The sequence below is a fragment of the Pangasianodon hypophthalmus genome, chromosome 17 (assembly GCF_027358585.1).
Source record: "Pangasianodon hypophthalmus isolate fPanHyp1 chromosome 17, fPanHyp1.pri, whole genome shotgun sequence".
Lineage (NCBI taxonomy): Eukaryota > Metazoa > Chordata > Actinopteri > Siluriformes > Pangasiidae > Pangasianodon > Pangasianodon hypophthalmus.
In genome coordinates this window covers 6,172,906-6,191,146 of record NC_069726.1, presented here as the reverse complement: position 1 = coordinate 6,191,146, position 18,241 = coordinate 6,172,906, and the positions used below count along the sequence as shown (strand labels likewise).

The following is an 18,241-nucleotide window of genomic DNA, read 5'->3' as shown; positions in this document are numbered from 1 at the left end:
TAAATGGGTAGCTGGTCCACAGGATAAAGCAACATGTTTTTACATTTTAAGAAGTATAATAGTTATCTATGTTTTTTGTAAAAACAACTGAATATAAAATTTTAAATCATCCTTAAATGTTAAGAATTCTGTAGTCAAAATATTTGTAACCATCACACTTTGGTTGCCTTAAAACTATTTATTTGCATTCAAATGGGCTGGCAGTGTGGAGGAATGACTATGTCCACAGGAAGCACCATTAACGATGTCCATGTTGGTCTGTTTTAATCCAAAGACGTCTATTCAAAGATTTATTGACCATATTCCTTGGTTTTCTGTGAACTGCTGATGCTGTGGATTTGGGAGCCATCCTGATAGGAAATTAAAAACAATTTATACAATTTATTTTTCAAGTTATACATTGATGAATGCAATTCTCCAAAGAAATGCAAAGAAAGAACACAAGAACACAAAGATGTACCTTTCTTGGTTGTGTTTCTTCCTGTCTATTATAGTTGGACTGGAACTGGTCACGAGTCTCGGTATTGATGAGGCTACAGACAGAGTGACAGTGTGAAGTGGAACACAGGATGGGACTTGAGCAGTGATTTGGAAGGCTTTGGGAACGGCTTATAGGTTTTCCAGAAGAGAGTTCCAGACTGGCCACCATTTGCTGCGACTCTGCCAACAAGCGCTGCAAGCGACTCGTGGATGAGGTGAACACCTCCTGCTGCTGTAAGAAAAGTACTGGAGGTTTATTTCATTCATATAAGTTTTAAAGGCAGTTCAATGTGGTCTATACTTCAAAAATTGTTTTAATTATAGAATAATAATTATATTAAATCTTCAGACATTTAGAAAGTGGATTTGTCCTGCGCTTTATTCTGGTCATGGTGGAACTGGAGCCAGAACACTGGGCGTGAGGTGGGAATACACCCTGGAGGGACGCCAGTCCATCACAGGGCTCCATGCACACAATTCTAACATATTCTTTCACACCTAGGGGCAATTTGTCTTAGCCAATCCACCTACTGACATGTTTTTGGGTAGTGTTAACTGTTCTGGGGTGTACTACCTGTTTGTTGAGTGTTGTGTCCACTACAAGGCCAGGGCTCATTGTCCTGCTCCGTGGTGAGGGTGTAGAACAGTCCACATACACACAAGTCACATCCCCTGGACTGGGTAAAATTGTAAAACTTATTACCATTATCAGAGAGACTACTGAATTAGTACTAATATGCATTGGTTGAGGAACGACAGCAGGGGTACTCTAGAACATAAACTACACTACTTTCACAATCAACTTTGCATATATTTCTTACTAATAATGTTTATTTCAATTATTTTGTCTGACTGCTGTCCTACCAATAGAACTGTGGGTCATTCAGATTAACATCCACAAGCAGCTCTTGGTCTTCCATCTCCGCAATGTGGTTAAAGATGGCTATGAAGTCCACCTCAGTTCCGCTGCTACAGCAAGCTGCCACCTCATTCTCTGCTGCGTCATTACTACAATCACAACAGTGGAGTAACGTGGGAGCTAGCTCAGCTGAAGGCCCATCACTGCCACTGCCTGGAGTTTTACAGCTCTGCACTTGTTCCTCCACATCACAGCAGATGCTCTGAACTGGTGTATGTTCTCCTGATGTAGGAGCGGTGATTGTGTGATTCTCCATTTGTTCGGGTACGACTAGGCTTTTGCTATGGCACTCTCCTATCGACTCTCCTATCTCTGTCTCCTGATGGTTAGAGTGTTCTAAAGCACAACTTGCTCCTGCTACACTCTCTTCACTAAAACCACAAACATATTTCAATTAAAACTGCTCAAATATGTTTTTTTTTTTTTTAAACTTGATGATTTTACTGTGATTTTTCCCTTACCTCGCAAGTGACCTTTGACTTTCGTACTGCATTAGTGCCTCTCTGGTGGTCTCTAGGTTGAGCTTCAAGAGCTGTAGGTCATTCTGCTGGTGCTCACACACCTATGACACACAAACACGCACACACAGTGTTCGGCTTCCTCTCTCACTCTCTGATGTTATGACTCCATTGCATCTATTCCTGTCTCCAATTGTTCTGGGATATCAAGAAGTGCAAACACACGCATTATGTAAAGAATAAAACTGAATGGGACGTGCTGTTATAGAAAAATAATCAATGACCTAGTGGTTTACTTCTGACTGTTATAACGTGGAAACACTCCTTACAGAAAACTTCACAATATCAACAATTACATATTTTTAAATGTTAAATAGCAGCACATTTTTCATCTGTGGAGTGTCTGCCATAAAAGTCCCTATGAATGAGCTGTGATATACAACATTTCAAACCTTTTTCTAAATTGATTTTTCCATGTTCAGTTTTCTTGTAAATTGTTAAAGTTCATTAACCACTGACCTTTAAAAAGATATTTATAAGGTGGCTGCATTAGTGCATTAGAATGATAGTGGAAAGTCTAAAGACAATGGGTACGGAGTTTTACTTCGACAACATAAATAGCCATACTTTTCCAAAATGTTTTCTGAGACTTCCTCAGGTCTGGAAACAAGTGCCTTTAAATTTGGTCAGAAATGTGACAAGATCAAGTTCATGGCTAACTGAGCCTCCTGAGGAGGAATGGAAGAATTACTTGGGGAATGCTGAAAAACCAGATGACTGCTAAGGAGTGAGAAAAGAAGAAGGGCAATGACATTTTAAGAGACTGATAACTTACATTCTCATTAAAGGAGCTTCACAAGGTTTACTAAACATGCTAATGAAATATTAACTGTGAAAAATAGGGGGTGGTTTGGAGCTAGTGGAAACCAGATAGCATGAGCCCATGCCAACTACACGCTACAAGCTGCCATTCATCATTAGCAATGCTCAGTGAAATGTACTGAAATTTTAAGTACAGTATGGTTGGAAATACCTGTCGCAGGCAGAGAAGCTCAGATTCGGTGCGCTCTTGTTTTGATCGAGCAAGTGCAAGTAACTCTTCCTTCCAGTTTTCACCCTCATCTAAGCAACACACAGTGTGACAAAGCATGAACATATTTTTCGACACAAAACGCCTAAAAGGAAACTCTACAGCAGCATCAGGGTTAACAGACTGTGACATAATTAGCGTCGAAACAGTACAATTTAAATAAATGAAACTTGCTTTGCCTGGTTACAGAAATAACAAGAATCTGAACACACAGAAGAGTGACACAGACATATCATTAATCATTTATTAACTACACAATGTGATGTGAGTGTACTGAGTATACAGCATAATATACGCTATGTTATTCAATTTAATGGGGACATTATTCATCACATTTTGTCCTTTCTATATCGTTCTACCTGCGAGTGCCAGTTCTTTCCTGAACAGTTGGTTCTCTTGTCTAAGCCGAATGAGCTCCTCTCTCTGACTGTTGTTCTCTAGAGTCTTCTCTTGAAGCTCATCTGAGGGAAAAAGTTTTTTTCTTTCAAAAGTAAATTATACCATATTATGTATGGCTCAACACAAAACTATATTGCAAGGTTGCAGGACATAACAGATTAGAGACACATCAGTTGGGAAAGATGAAATGTGTCATTACCTCCTAAAACCATTTTGTTAGGCAGACTGAACAATTTCATTTATTTCAGTTTGTATTTCATGCATGTATGTAACATGGTGCTCCCTGGAAATTCTCTAATTTGGCTGATGGGTATAGGAATGACACATCTGGCCATCTCTGTTCCTAGCTGGTCTATATGTATGCTTGGGCTTAGACATATCGTCAAAGAACTAGCGCCAACCTGTAACCTCAGTTCTGTTGTGAAGAGCTGCATTTGAAAACCTCACAGAATGAATACTGCACCTGTGTGAAAGGTAATACATTTGCCATACCAGGAGTCTGTATTCACAGTTTTAAATAAATAAATACATACATACATGCATTCATACATAACACAAAACGAAGGAAAGTTGCATAAGTAATAATTTGACCATTTGACCAAAATTACAACTGCAAGTCTTTTGGTATATGTCTCTATCAGCTTTGCACATCTGGATCCTGATATTTTTGACCAAATTTCTTGGCAAAATTGCTCAAGCTCTGTCAGATTGTTTAAAGACTGTGAAGTCTGGGCTTTGACTACGCCATTTTAATATATTCAGGTAAAAATAAATAAATAAATAAATAAATAAATCTGACTAGCAAAAACTACACGCCTTTCTAGTCTGCTTTCAATGGTTGTCCATTTGTTTGGTGTGTCTGGGCCCTAAATGCCAAAAACCTCAAGTGATAATATTTATACCTTTTAGTTCAGCATTTTGATGTCTGGCCTCTCTGAAGCGGCACTTGTACTCCTCCGTTTCCTGTAACATTTTGCTCTCACGAAACTGGCACTCCTTTAGCGATGACTCCGATTCCCGTAGCCGATCAGTTAGACTTAATATGTTATCTGTGGCTTCCGTCAGATCTTTGTCCTGAGTAAATGCATATATAAATGGGAAGAAACTGTAAAAACACTCAGCAGCTCATAGTGGAGTGACAGAGCCCAAGAAGAAGGAGAGCTACCTTCAGTTTGAGCATGGAGCTTAGCTCTTCCTCATGAACCTGAAGCTGGCCAAGCTGGGATGAGAGAGTGAGGATGCTCGAGTTCAGACTCCGATTCTTCTCCTGTGAAAAGTCATCAGCATTTAATATCAAAACATTTGAACAATCACACAAACACTGTACAATAGGAAAGTAAAGAAGTGGATCACACGTAGGACATATTGGTTTTAAAAAGATTGAAAGGTATTATTAAAAGGGACGCTATCTATACCATTATGCAAATACTTTAGACAGAGAGACAGACAGACAGACAGACAGATAGATAGATAGATAGATAGATAGTTAGACTTAATTTCTCTCATGGGATCAATAAAGTATATCTATCTATCTATCTATCTATCTATAGTCTTTTTAAAACCAATATGTCCTATATGTGATCCACCTCTTTTGTTAATAAATGTCTGCATGCTGTGATGTTTGATATAACTAAACTATACAGATGCTACTAAATAAGGAGAGATGGACAGAAAACAGTTACCTCCAGGTCTTGGTGTTGTTGGCTGCTGTGCTGTTGTCTCTGGTTAAGTTCCTGCATCTGCTGCTGGATGCTGCTGAGCTCCCTGCGGCTGTCCTGCTCTCGCACCTCCGCCATCTTTAAACGCTTGCTAATGGCACGGATCACCTCGTTGCGCTTCTGCAGCTCATCTAATGACAGAAACCACATGTATCTCAGTTTATATTATAGATTATAGATTGTTCCTGTTGTCTGAAACAATCAAAATGGACACTTTTATTTTTATAAATCTCAGTATAATAGATGGTGCATGAAAATTCAAAATTAGAGAGGAATAAGGTCTTCACTAGCCACCTCAAGCCAACTACAATATGCATTCCTTTATAATCAGTAACCTTTTTATTCTGGTCACGGTGGATCCATGGAATTGTCTGTTGCCCTCAACTACTTTAAATAACTTGGGCAATATCAGTAAATTAAGCCTTACCAGTCCACCATACATGAGTGCTATGGTATAATAATTATTACATGTAAGCCTGCTTAGTAGGTAATAGTCACGATGCATCGTGATACAAAAATGTGCATCATGAAAATTTGTGATTCACACAAGTTGGGCATTTTAGCCGACTTTGGAGCTCTATTTCCGATTAAAATGACTCTCAGGTGCTGCTACAGAGCTTTTTATGTTTCATTTTCCCCAGGTTTGAGACTTCGTTTTATTCAATCAAATTTCTGGGAGAACTGATAAATTAATTAATTTATTTTTTTAAAATATGGCGAACCTGTAGCGCATTTTGTTTACAATATTGTTTACAATATCTGTTAAGTTTATTTATTTATTTATTTATACAGAGAAAATGCACATTTTGCATTGTTTATGATTCAGAAATAAAAAAGTCTTTTCAATCATAATTTTTCTTCACTTTGTACAAAACATTCCAAGAAGCGAATTGAATCGAATTGTGAAGCCAGTACCGTGAATCGAATTGAATCGTGACAGGAGTGCATCATTACACCCCTAGCAGGTAGCAGGTGAGATATTAAGGTTCTTTGCTCAAAACTGGAAAAATTTGAGTTCAGACTTGAGTCAGCAAAGCAGCCCAAGCCCTCAGCCTTTAATTTTCATCTGTTCAGCTCTATGCTTCGATTGACTTACATTTCTACTAATAAAAAGAAATGTCCAGTTGACTGCTCACCTTCAAGCCGTGCACACCTCTGCTCCAGAGTCAGCACTCTCTGGCGGTCCTGCTCCCAGGCCTGCAGCTGTCTGTGATGAGCTGCAGCCATGCTGTTGAGCTCCTGCTCACGATCCTTCAGCTCTGCTATGAGGAGCTGCAGCTCCGTCCTCTGCTTTTGGATGGTTGTGATCTCCAGATCTCTTGCTTGAGTCTACCAGTAACACATACAGGCAACAGGTAGCTATTATTTTCATAGACACTGATAACACGATAATGATTCAAAGATTAAAAATAAAGTTTATAGTAGCACAATAGTATACTTTCTGTTATTATTTAAAATAAAGGAAGCCATATTCATGTTAGTTCACCTTTGTTTAGCTGGTAGTCTACGTGCACCAAAAACAACAATCTCTTACCTGAGAACCCTGCATAGCTGAGAGAGATGATTGCTGAGTTGATTGCTGAGTTGATTGCTGAGCGTTATCATAGGCACTGTTTGCAGTACGTCTTGCCATGCTGCCTTCATCTGTGTGCTTAACGGGGGGGGGGGGGGGGGGTTATTTATACCACGTTACATTAAGGTTTATTTATACCACGGCGCTGTAGCACTCTCGATTCTGATTGGTCCGAAAGTGTTGATTAATTTCTATTATAGCAGCTCTGACAGCTGTAATTCAAATCATAGCGTTATATATTTATATGCTCATTCTAATATGGGGCTTGTATGGCACAAAAGCTACATAAGGTACTAAGGTTAATAGTAAACACATTGAAAAAATATTATTTAATGAAGAAAACCATATAATCATTGATATGAGAAGGCTTTCTGTGTGGAGAGGTTTATTTAACATTTATGGAAGGAGTCTCCAGTGTCAGCACTTTCTAACAGTAGGTTTTCCTTCAAGAGACAGTCTTCAGTACAGAGGACTTTCTGGTGCTATCAGGCTTCTCTATAATGTGCCGTACAACATGCTACATTTTTTATGTCTTTTTAAGAGAGAAAAAGATGCTTCGCAGTCTTTCCACAACAAAATGTAACTATATACAGATAAAAAAAATGATGACATGTATGACAATTATGTCATGATTTTTTATCCATATATAACATCACACGCTGAAGTGTTTTATTCTTCTTATATCACAAAAAAATTACAAAAAACTGTAATTATAGGCAAATTGCTGTGCTTTAAGAAGAATAAAACACTTCGATGATAACACTTGTGATGTTATTGGAAATCCACATCACTTCACATTCGGCTCCGTCACACAATCAAGTTGTTGTTGATTACTTTCCTATAACATCACACTCCAAACTGTTTTCCTTAAATAGGCCTATTATCTGCACATATCACCTCAAAATACCTTTACTGAACCTTCAGAAGACCTGCGTACCTTTTTTACAGGAGTGCTGTGCCAGGGGTCAAGCAGACAACCTACAAAATGATGAAAAATATTCAGTGATGATTAATATTCAGTTACACCTTATGCCACAACATTTTAGTTTCATGTTAATTACCATTTGTAGACATCAAACTGTCCCCAAATCTTTTTGACTTAAACTTGTCTTTCCCTCTATCTTCATCCATTTTGTCTTCACAGGCTGGAATTGTGGACTTGCACATGATCAGCTCCTGTCATTAATGTCATTAGCATTAGCAGCTCTCGTGTCTGTAGCAGTTTGTAATTTACATGTTCACAGTCACACACAGGCTGGTCTCAACTTCTGGACAACAAATATCATTTCATGGTGGATAAAATATTTATCACCAGGCCGCAATTTACTCCTTTTAGTCTTAACAGGCGTAAAGTACCAAACTATCTGTTATGAGTGTTAATAATATTCTGCTAAGAACAATACAAATAGTTAATAACCCAATTCAGACCTGTAGCGGCTACCTCCCAATGTTAACTAATTATATTTAAACCGTTACAGTTTAAATAGTCGATATGAAGCTAACTATATAAGTTATACATTTACACTGGAGCAGGAATAATGACATAAATGTGTGATACGGTTACACTAATTAAAAAGTCAGCTCGCTGTTCAAGCCAACGGCATTTTTTAAGAGTTTTGAAATTCGTTGTTTTGACGAGAACAGCTTGTGGTAAGCCTGGATATTGCCTGTTTTAAAAGCTGCATAATAACAAAAAAAGATTTCAGGGATATTTACATTCTCTCGTTTGATTTTTGCTTTTTAAATAGATTTTCAAGGAATATAAGAGTTTGTGTTTTATTTCAAGGCTAAAAAGTTATGATATATTAAACAATATATCAGGCATATCTTTAGACAGCCGATGTTGGCTTGTTGCGCGTCTGCGCAGGAGGCATTGGTAGGACCCAAAGCCAAATCAGACTGTAGAGGTGTGCTCAAGCTGTGAAACATTTTGTGTATTTACTAAAAAAAAAAAAAACGCCATTTAAACGCTTCATGTAATAATGATCAAGATTTTACTGAAAAGAAAGAAATTCTGAGGAGGTCCAGAGGTATGACTTATCACACAGTTATGTTATGATTTATGAGATATATTGCTCAGCTAGCAGCCGTGGCTAATGAATGGGTGGAAATTCTCCATAGAGATAGACTGGGGCTGGATCCCAAATGGCTTCCTGTTGCTAACCTTCACATTTTCATGCAGTGTTGTTTTATTTGGGATTAGACCTAATTTACTTTATGGAACAATGTCTACAAGGTATAACGTATTTTTTTTTTATTTAATTGGAGCGATCATGTGTGCACTTCTTATCATGCTACACTGTCAAGTGGCTTGTTGAGAGTTTTAAGTGCACTGGCCCTAATGACAGCTGAGAGATCTTTTGATAAGAAGCTCAGAATAACATGCCTGAGTTTGCGTCATCCTCTGTATCCGCACTTCTATTAATAATATAACGTTATATAGCATATTATAACATTATGATTCTTCTGCTGTAGAATAACAACCCATCCCAGACCTCATGTATATGATTTCATTTGACCAATATCATCAATAACTAACAGTGATCTTCATTCCCAGCCCTGATCTTGGAGTAGGCCCTGTCCTGCACACTTTAGTGTTTTCTCTGCTCTAACCTACAACTAATAAGCTAATTCACAGTCCATTCCCAAGTCAGAAGTGGGTGTGTTCAAGCAGGAAAAACACTCAAATGTGTAGGATAGAGGATTCTCCAGGACCAGAATTAGGAACCTGTGATCTAGTGCACTTAAATGTCATTTTGATCTGATCATTCCTTGTTAACTGATCTCAAATATTTGGCTCCACATATGTCAAATATGTTTTTTTTTTTTTTTTTTTTTAATGTTCCAGAATAAATCAACATGGCTACTACTGAGACTGCCGAGTCAGGCTCTCCGGAGAACAAAGCGGATCGGGCTGATGGGGATGCGAATTACCCACTGAAAGTGCTTTACTGTGGAGGTAACTTAAAAATTCTTACTACGTCCAGCAGGGTAGCGTTGCCGCCTCAGAGCTCCAAGGTCCCTGATTGGATCCTGTTCTCAGGTTACTGGCTGTGTGGCGTTCCTCCCTGTCTGTTCTCTTGCAGGTTTCTTTCCAGCTCTGGAAAAAAAAAAAAAAAACATTCAAATAGGTGAATTGATGTCTGTAAATTGCCCCTAGGTGTGAACGAGTGTGTAGGTGTGCATATTTACTGACATCCCATCCAGGGTGTTTTCCCCACCTGGTTTTCCTGGGATTGGTCATATCTGATATGCAAATTATGTCTTTGTATAGCATTTATTGTTAATCACTATACTGTACATATACATAAAACCTATTAGTCAAATTTTCAGCAGAAGCGTGATTACTGAAATTAATCTGTGTGCTTACAGTGATCAGAAAAATAACATATTTTCCCTCCATCCTTTTTTCAGTATGTTCCTTGCCGACAGAGGTAGGACCACATGCATTATTATTATTATTATTGTTATTATTATTATTATTATTATTATTATGCAATACATAGCTTTGGTGTAATGGAAAGCCTTATAGGTGAACTTGCGAAAACATATGTACATTTGGCAATAGACTAACAAACAGTGAAATAACATGTTTAAGACATTAAGATCTCTTCTTTCTTTTTGATCTGCAGTACTGTGAGTACATGCCTGAGCCAGCAAAATGCAGACAGTGGCTTGAGAAAAATTTCCCAGATGTGTTTGCTAGACTGACTATGGGTAAGCGTTACTTTTCCCCTCATGTCATGTAGCCACCTGTACTACACAGTTATTAGTACTGGTACAGTTTTATATATATAGGAGGTACAAAGGAAAGACTGGAGTGTTTGTGGCTGCAGGGAATGCGCCCAAGCAGGAAACAGGAGGAGGAGGAGGAGGGGGAGGAGGAGCGGGTGCAGCAGAGGTGCCACCTGCTGGAGAGGAAGAAGAGAAGAAGAAGCAGAAAAGAGGTGGGATTTGATTTGCATTTGTTTTTATATTTCATGCCATTTCTTACCTGTTCACTTTTATTCATTTAATATTTGTGGTTTTTATTTATTTGCTTTGTTTGTTTATTCATTCATTTATGGGTTCGCCTACATTGTGTTCATTCGTTTTTTGTTTTAAATGAAAATGTAGAAAATGAGGAATTTTTTTTTTCCTTTGGCACACACTGAAATGAATTTATTTTTTTCATATTTTTTAAATAAAATATTAACTCTTTTTTTATGTTACTTCTTCTTTCATAACACAAAGTCTAGCAATCAAATATTCATGAATTCACATATAAGAAATGTCCACTGCGGTACATTTCAGCATGTACAGGGTCAACCTAGAAATAAGCCCCATGTGTTCATAGAATGCAGAAATGAATTAATGGTGATTAAAATATTCTTAAATTGGAGTTCCTGGAAAATCTTGCTGATTTTTTTTTTTTCAAGCCTCCATGTCCATATTATCAGAGCATCAGACACTAACAGAAATCTTAACCCTTTAATTTGCTATTGTCCAGTAATTGCTGATTCACATCCAGGTGATTTTTAAAATGAATCTGAAATGATGTTTGGTGTGGAGGAACAAAAGAGTAACTAGTATTTAATTGATTAATATATTGCACACACTATCTCTACCCTCTGATCTGAGGTCATGACTGTGATTGCTGATTGCTTAGTTGTGATTCTGAGCCCAACCTGCTGTTAAATGTGTGTCCAGGTGGCAGAGGTCAAATCAAACAGAAGAAGAAGACCGTTCCTCAGAAAGTCACGATAGCAAAAATCCCACGAGCTAAGAAAAAATACGTCACACGAGTGTGCGGCTTGGGCACCTTCGGTAAGATGTAGCACTTTATTTTCCATTAATAATGATAATTATCAGTGTGGAGGTTTAAAAAAAAAACAAAACAAGGAATTAATAAAACATAATCAGTGGTCCTCACCGCTATTTATAATTTGCTGCCTTGTCTTGTTTGTTCTCTCTTCAGACATAGATCTTAAGGAGGCTCAGAGATTCTTTGCTCAGAAATTCTCCTGTGGTGCCTCAGTGACAGCAGAGGATGAAATCATCATTCAGGGAGACTTTACAGATGACATCATTGACGTCATCCAGGAGAAGTGGCCTGAGGTAATGATAAATCAATTTGAAAAATGGATTCTTACAGGAAATCAACTTTATACAGCTTTAGTTCTGACCTCAGATGTAGACGGCTATCCGAGGCATTTACTTCTTTTGTGTTGGAACTGTGAGATTAATTAGCAAAACGAAGTAACGTTTGCGGGGGGTATTTTAGACCGCGGCCTTGCGTTAAAACCGAGTCTCTCTTACAGGTGGACGACGACAGCATCGACGACCTCGGAGAAGTCAAGAAATGAAAATCCGATGTGCACTTTTACTGAAACAGAGGCGACACGACAAAAAAACACGGCCAAATGTACACGTTAACATCAAGTTGTTTTATATCTATTTTATTTACTGTATAGAACATGGTGGACTTGGCCACACCCTTGGCGCTTTTTTTCCCCTCCAGTTCTAGATAGCTGCTTGTTCTCTTGGTTGCCAAAGGTCTGGTATGATGTGAATATCTCAACACTTTGCTCAATCAAACTGCAAGCTAATAAATTCCAGGCTCATTGGTTTGTTCTTCGTATAATGTTCTTTTCATTCCATTAACCTTACTTATCTTTTCAGTGTAATGGCTTTGGCTTTCTATATTCCATTTGAAATGAAGAGGTTTTGAGATGACTAGGTATTTGTATGTATATTGGGGCAAAGGTACAAACATCTACAGTTTAGCCATAGCAATTATGACATTTGACCATTTGCTATGCCAATAAGGAACACCTGAAAACTACACTTATCTGATTTTTCAGTTAAAGCAGCAGTCAGACTGAACACATAAAATTCACCTGGCAGAAAAGGGAAGGGGAAAGGACATAGGACGCAAAAGATGCACATTTGCTTCTGGTACATTTGTGCAGGAGCAGACTCAGGGTGGTTGAGGCCCCTGGGTGTCACCAACTAGAAAAGAAAAAAAAAAAAAATCAAAGTTGCTATAACACAAAACTGTAGCTACTATAATATCATGATGACATTGGATTATATTGATTATATAATATCAACTACTCTACCACTATCATACAGTTGTTAAATATTAATTGTATCTGAATTCCATTTTCCGTTTCCCTATCAGTATCCATTATAAATAATTCTAATTATTTAAAAACACATGACAAAAATGAGGTTAAATATGCCAAACTAGTGGGTGTCGTAGAACACTAGACAAATTCGTCTTTTAATGTGTGTTAATTCATCAGTACAGTACTTTTTTTCAGGCTGAAACTTTCATTCATACACCTTGGCTAAAGATGTTCAATCTCAGTTTTTCACAGCTCCACACTTTTTTTTTTTCTTCAAGCTGTACAGCATTTATTCTCCAGAAAGATTTATTACCAGTTTAAGAACAAAATTCACGTCTCATCATTTCAAACTACTTGTGATTTTTATTTATTTGTATATTGTTCATTCATTCATGTATGCGTCCGTGTACATTTTGTTACCATACATTTTTTTAGGAAGTCAGTTAGGGCCTCTACATTGTTCACATCAGGGGTAATTTTAAAACAAACAATTAGAGACATATTCATTTCTGCTTTAATTCACTATGTCAGAATTCCTGTGGGTCAAATGTTTACATACACCAAGTTAACTGTCTCTTTAAATAGTCTTTAAATTGATGTCGTTACTTTAAGAAGATTTGAGATTTGAGCAGAAACATGAGTGTCTAAGGGAGGAAAGGAGAGGATGAGTTGAGTGTCATCCGTATAGCAGTGGTATGAAAATCCATGTGAGGATACGACAAGGCAGTGTGCTGGTGGATCGGGCGCCTATCCTGGGAACACCCTGAATGGGACAATTCATTAGAGGACATTGTGCATGCATACATTTATACCTACAGTGGCAATGCTGGAGTGTTTTATCCCACCATCCAACCTCAACCTCTAAAAGTTCAATGTAACTTTTTAAATTTGTATTGCAGTTGTGTAGGGTCAAATTGGCTTCGATTCTCAACACGTGTAATCGAGACAGACCCCAATATCCTGACTTGCCTGCGATTAGAATAGAAAAAGAGGTACTCACTGGCAGATTACCTGCAGTCTCGTGCCTATGGCCGAATCACAACCACGCTGATATTCTGTACAACAGCACTCTTACTCGTGTGATATTGCTTAATTCCAACCTGCCAGCATTCTGTCAGAGACAGAAAAATTAGGTAGAATGGTGTGGTGCTCTACATGCATGACTAATGCTACATAGTATGCTAGTAAATTAATCAGAAATAAAATATCCTATAAATAACCAGTACTTACCAATAGCTAGAATTTGACTTGCTGCCTCACTAAACTTAAATACAGCCACTTAATGTTAGCAAATTAGCAAGACTTACATCAACATGCTTTTTCAAACTACATGGAGTTCATGCCTTCTAGGTAGGCAAAGGAGATTTTATTGAGGTAAGGCCATGGGGTGCTCATCCTCAAGTTCCACACTTCAGTCTGGTGGTTTATTCATCTTCAGACACACATGGATAGCTGTAGGGTTAACTATGTTGTGTAACATGAGAAGGTCACTGGAATTGGCACTATTCTTTGTTTAGATGCTTTAAACTGAAATGCAAATAAAATGCAGCACATAAAAAAGAATAAGAAATCACAAATGCAGCTGCCTATCTGTCTTTGTGTGTATGTGTGTGTGTGTGTGTGTGTGTACTAATTTGCTCTACATCATTCTTATTATACAGTACCTTCAAGACCCTGTGATATAATTAACGCATTGCTTGTTGAGCTATTGATCGAATTTAGCCCTCCTATCTAACATCATGCCCAGATGTCACTGATTAGATTTGATCACTGGCCTAACAAACTTCCTCTTGTCCATGTAAATTATTTATTATGTGTTTGTCACTTCCTGTTGCTCTTAGCATAATTTGGTTATTAAGAAGCATATATGTTATACAAGAAACACGAGACCATGAAGTTAGATACTGAGTTTAGCACAAATGCAAACCATGTTTTGTTTCTTTCTGTGTTTCTGTTTGTTTCAATGATAACATTTTTCCCCTGAGGAAGAGCGTCGCGTGCCGCAGGGCACCATATCATGGTCATAATCATTTTTAATTGTTATAGGAGCGCAAGATGGTGAGCAGTGGGACGTTTCATTTGCATTGTTAGATGCCTGCATCTGTAGTCCCTTTTGAGATCATTTTCACACAACACCTGGGTTTGTTATCTATGAACTTGCTTACAGCAACATAATTTGCATGAGTGGAAACATAAGGACACCCTAAGGCATCATGGGACACAGAAATAAAACAGCTCCGGGAGATAAAGTTCTCAGGCCTCTGAATTCTGAAGCTCATTTGCACCAGTGCTTCCCACATGTCGAACTCCTCGGTTTGTTGCGCATTTGAGGCCCCCCTCCTGGACGAAGTCCTCCCCCCTGTCCTTTTCTTAGAGTTTATTTTCGGCCTCTCGGGGAACATTTTAGCCCTCTGCATGTTTGCCTTCCACATGGAGAGCTGGAAGCCCAACTCTATCTACCTGGCACACCTGGCTGTAGCCGACTCGATTGTGCTCTTCTGCTTGCCTTTCAGAGCCGACTACTACCGCAGGCGCAAGGACTGGGTTCATGGGGACATCTTCTGCCGCATCCTGCTCTTCCTTCTTGCAGCCAACAGGGCAGCAGGTATTTTCTTTCTCACGGCAGTGGCTGTGGACCGCTACCTGAAGATCGTTCACCCGCTCAACCGTATCAACCGGATGGGCCTGAGATATGCCATGTGGGTCTCTGCAGGCATGTGGACGATGATTATAGCCATGACGGCTTACCTGCTTGGCTCGCCACACTTTTTCAGTGCCGGGAACCGCACCCAGTGCGAGAGCTTCAACATATGCATGGGCAACAACCCGCTTTCAAACTGGCACAACAGCTTCTACGTGATCCAGTTCTGCGTGCCCACGATCATCGTCGTCTTCTGCACGGCCTGCATTACGTGGCAGCTTAAAAACAAGACAGTGGACACCTCGGGCAAAATCAAGAGGGCCGTTCAGTTCATTTTCGTCGTTGCTATGGTCTTCATCATCTGCTTCTTTCCGAGTACTGCCTCGCGGATCGCTGTTTGGATACTGAAGGTCTGGTATAGCGAGTGTTCGTACTTCACTGAGGCGAATCTGGCTTTCTACACTTCAGTCTGCTTCACCTATTTCAATAGCGTCCTCAACCCTCTGGTGTACTATTTCTCCACTCCAGCATTCAGTGGAACCTTACAGAGCCTTGTTTCGAAACTCAGAGGGAAGAAATCAGACAGTATTGTGGCTATAGTAACAGGTGACTAAAGTAAACTGAGAAAAGAAATGCATAAAAATGTGATAATGAAGTGATTTCATATGTCACTTAGTACATAATGTATATATTATTCCGGCTTTTCAAATTTCAGTTCTCTTAAATAATTACAGTCAGTAGCTGAAAGATCATATTGTGTAATATCGTTTATCATTTTGGCAGTAATGTACTACGGTAAACATTAATTAAAATAATAATACATATAAAACCTTGCTTTCTGCATATACTGTATGCTTCAGCATGTTTAAGTTTTAGAACTGGAAAAAATGTATAAAATGTAATGCAGTTTAACATCAGGTTGTAATGAAGCCTGTTTAGAAATTCTTCTTCTTTCTTTAAGATAAATAAAATGTAGTATATTCATGTAGCACACATAAATGTCCTCAGTTTTTAATCCACAGTCAGTAATGGATGAGAAAAAAGGCTTGATCATTTCCACTGATTATCTTTACTGTTTATGTTTACTGTAAAGTAATGATGTAATTTTCAGTCTTTAATGGGCAAACTGATAAACACAAAGGAATTACTAAAGCAAGACGTTACTATGGAAAGCCTTGTTATTAAATAAAGTGCATCATATATACCACAAGAGATTTATTCTCCCAGTAGCCATCATACTTACGACTCCTCCCCTTTGTGCAGTAGGGTGATCTCTATTCATCCACACTCAGCTGCCAGTCTATTTGCATTTTATATGTATATAATTCTGTTGTACTGTGGCCTTAGTACAAGAGCCTTGCAGGGGTTTTTAACACACTGTTGTGACTACTGTGAACAGCTTGAGAACAGTACACCAATCTTAAATCTTCAGCCAACAGCAGTCCTGTAACAAACGGACACTAATGAATGGCTGGATGGCTGTCCAAGTATGTTTCAGCCCATTTCAAAAATGAATAAAAAATTTAACATTTTGGAAAAAACAGTGCGCTTTCATTGCAATTGAACCACATGAAGGCAGCTGGGTCTGGGAACTTTTGGTCTACATTCGTATGCATTTTTTTTACTTCTAGATTGCTTTGTTCAGCTTGTATTTTTAGACTCCAGTAGTTCAGGATTCATCAAAAATAGAGCAGGCTTTTTGTGCAGTTGTGTTCTGGGGCCCAGATGAGTTCTTGTTATAAGGCAGAATCAATGTATAAATAATGAAGGAAAAAAAAAAAAAAAAGCCTGAAGTAGAAGTTAGATAAAACTGGGGGAAAAAAACAATACTACCCTTAAATTTCAGAGTTTTAAAAAACAAATACTAAATGTTTCAAATGATATCCACTCAACCAACTGAAGAAAGTACTTATATTTACACTAAACAAGTAATTCTCAAGTCATACAAATTATTATTCAAAACAATACTTTCACTACCAGTAAAAATTACTAAAAGTAAACTGCAAACAAATTGACGAAACAATCTAGTTTTAAAATTGCTTACAGTACAGAGAAACTCTGTTGGTGCTTTTAAGCACTAAGCACAATCAGAGTCATCTGATCATCTGAAAATTTGCCAGGAAGAGAATATATGAGGATTACACACTCCAAACCTGTGGTCTGAAATGAAGAGGGCAGTCCATACGCACAAATCCTAAATGAGCTTGAAATATTCTAAATGGAGGAGTGGTCCAAGATCCTCTACAAGTGTCTCCAACCTTGTTAGACATTTGAGGAAGAGGCTCAGTGCTGCTATTTTCTACAGGGAGGATTTAACAAATAACTGTGAGAGTACTGATCATGCTGATCCAAGTATAAGGATCCTTATGTAAGTACTTCAGACATTTTTTAAAGTTTGAAATAATATTGTGTGTGAAATCAAACTGTACAGCATCTCTATATATAATTTTAAAATATCATGCATTGTATGTATTATTTATTTCATAGAGAGTGCCAATAATTCTGGAGTTGACTCAATACGAGAAAAACTAAAAAAAACAACAGACTAAATTTATTCAAAGAATATTTCTAGCAGTTTCCATAATCAAATAAATAAATGATAAATGATCTCCACTGCTCTAGTGGTAGTAGTGTAATATTTTTAATGTCATCCTCTTTGAAAATGTGAAATTGTAAGTAGATATGCAAGAAATTCTACTTTGTAAGCAGAAATCACGCTGCTTGGTTGTACACTGATTTTTTTTAAATATATCAGCCAAAGACTAAAAATCTTTCACCAAAACAAAAATATTGTTTGTTAACAATGACAAAAAAACCCATACAATCACCAAAAAACTTTGTTCATAATGATTT

General features: G+C 38.0%; 3 protein-coding genes across 5 annotated transcripts; 2 read left to right on the top strand and 1 right to left on the bottom strand.

The window, feature by feature from the left end:
- Positions 1-211: 211 nt before the first annotated feature.
- ccdc62 (coiled-coil domain containing 62) lies at positions 212-8,286 on the bottom strand. 3 transcript variants are annotated; one of them, XM_034312578.2, is made up of 15 exons: positions 8,066-8,286; positions 7,699-7,813; positions 7,575-7,615; positions 6,599-6,715; positions 6,201-6,393; positions 5,029-5,195; positions 4,512-4,613; positions 4,249-4,420; positions 3,307-3,408; positions 2,891-2,979; positions 1,861-1,961; positions 1,345-1,488; positions 1,055-1,157; positions 461-712; positions 212-350 (listed from the first exon to the last, which is right to left on the bottom strand). In XM_034312578.2, the coding sequence occupies exons 2-15, from the start codon at positions 7,802-7,804 to the stop codon at positions 291-293; spliced, it is 1,749 nt and encodes a 582-aa protein (XP_034168469.2). In that variant the 5' UTR covers positions 7,805-7,813; positions 8,066-8,286; the 3' UTR covers positions 212-290. The 3 variants fall into 3 exon arrangements, with proteins under 3 accessions (XP_034168469.2, XP_053097170.1, XP_026799666.3); XM_053241195.1 differs by having other exon boundaries at positions 6,599-6,708; positions 7,699-8,286; XM_026943865.3 differs by lacking the exon at positions 1,345-1,488 and having other exon boundaries at positions 7,699-8,286.
- A 218-nt stretch (positions 8,287-8,504) lies between these two features.
- denr (density-regulated protein) lies at positions 8,505-12,246 on the top strand. The gene is made up of 8 exons (XM_026943669.3): positions 8,505-8,667; positions 9,486-9,596; positions 10,052-10,071; positions 10,270-10,354; positions 10,474-10,584; positions 11,327-11,443; positions 11,595-11,734; positions 11,938-12,246. Exons 2-8 carry the CDS (start codon positions 9,497-9,499, stop codon positions 11,980-11,982), a joined length of 618 nt encoding a protein of 205 aa, XP_026799470.1. The 5' UTR covers positions 8,505-8,667; positions 9,486-9,496; the 3' UTR covers positions 11,983-12,246.
- Positions 12,247-12,377: 131 nt separating this feature from the next.
- LOC113544899 (hydroxycarboxylic acid receptor 2-like) lies at positions 12,378-18,175 on the top strand. The gene has a single exon (XM_053241296.1). The coding sequence runs from the start codon at positions 15,046-15,048 to the stop codon at positions 16,000-16,002; it is 957 nt and encodes a 318-aa protein (XP_053097271.1). The 5' UTR covers positions 12,378-15,045; the 3' UTR covers positions 16,003-18,175.
- The last annotated feature ends 66 nt before the right edge of the window (positions 18,176-18,241 follow it).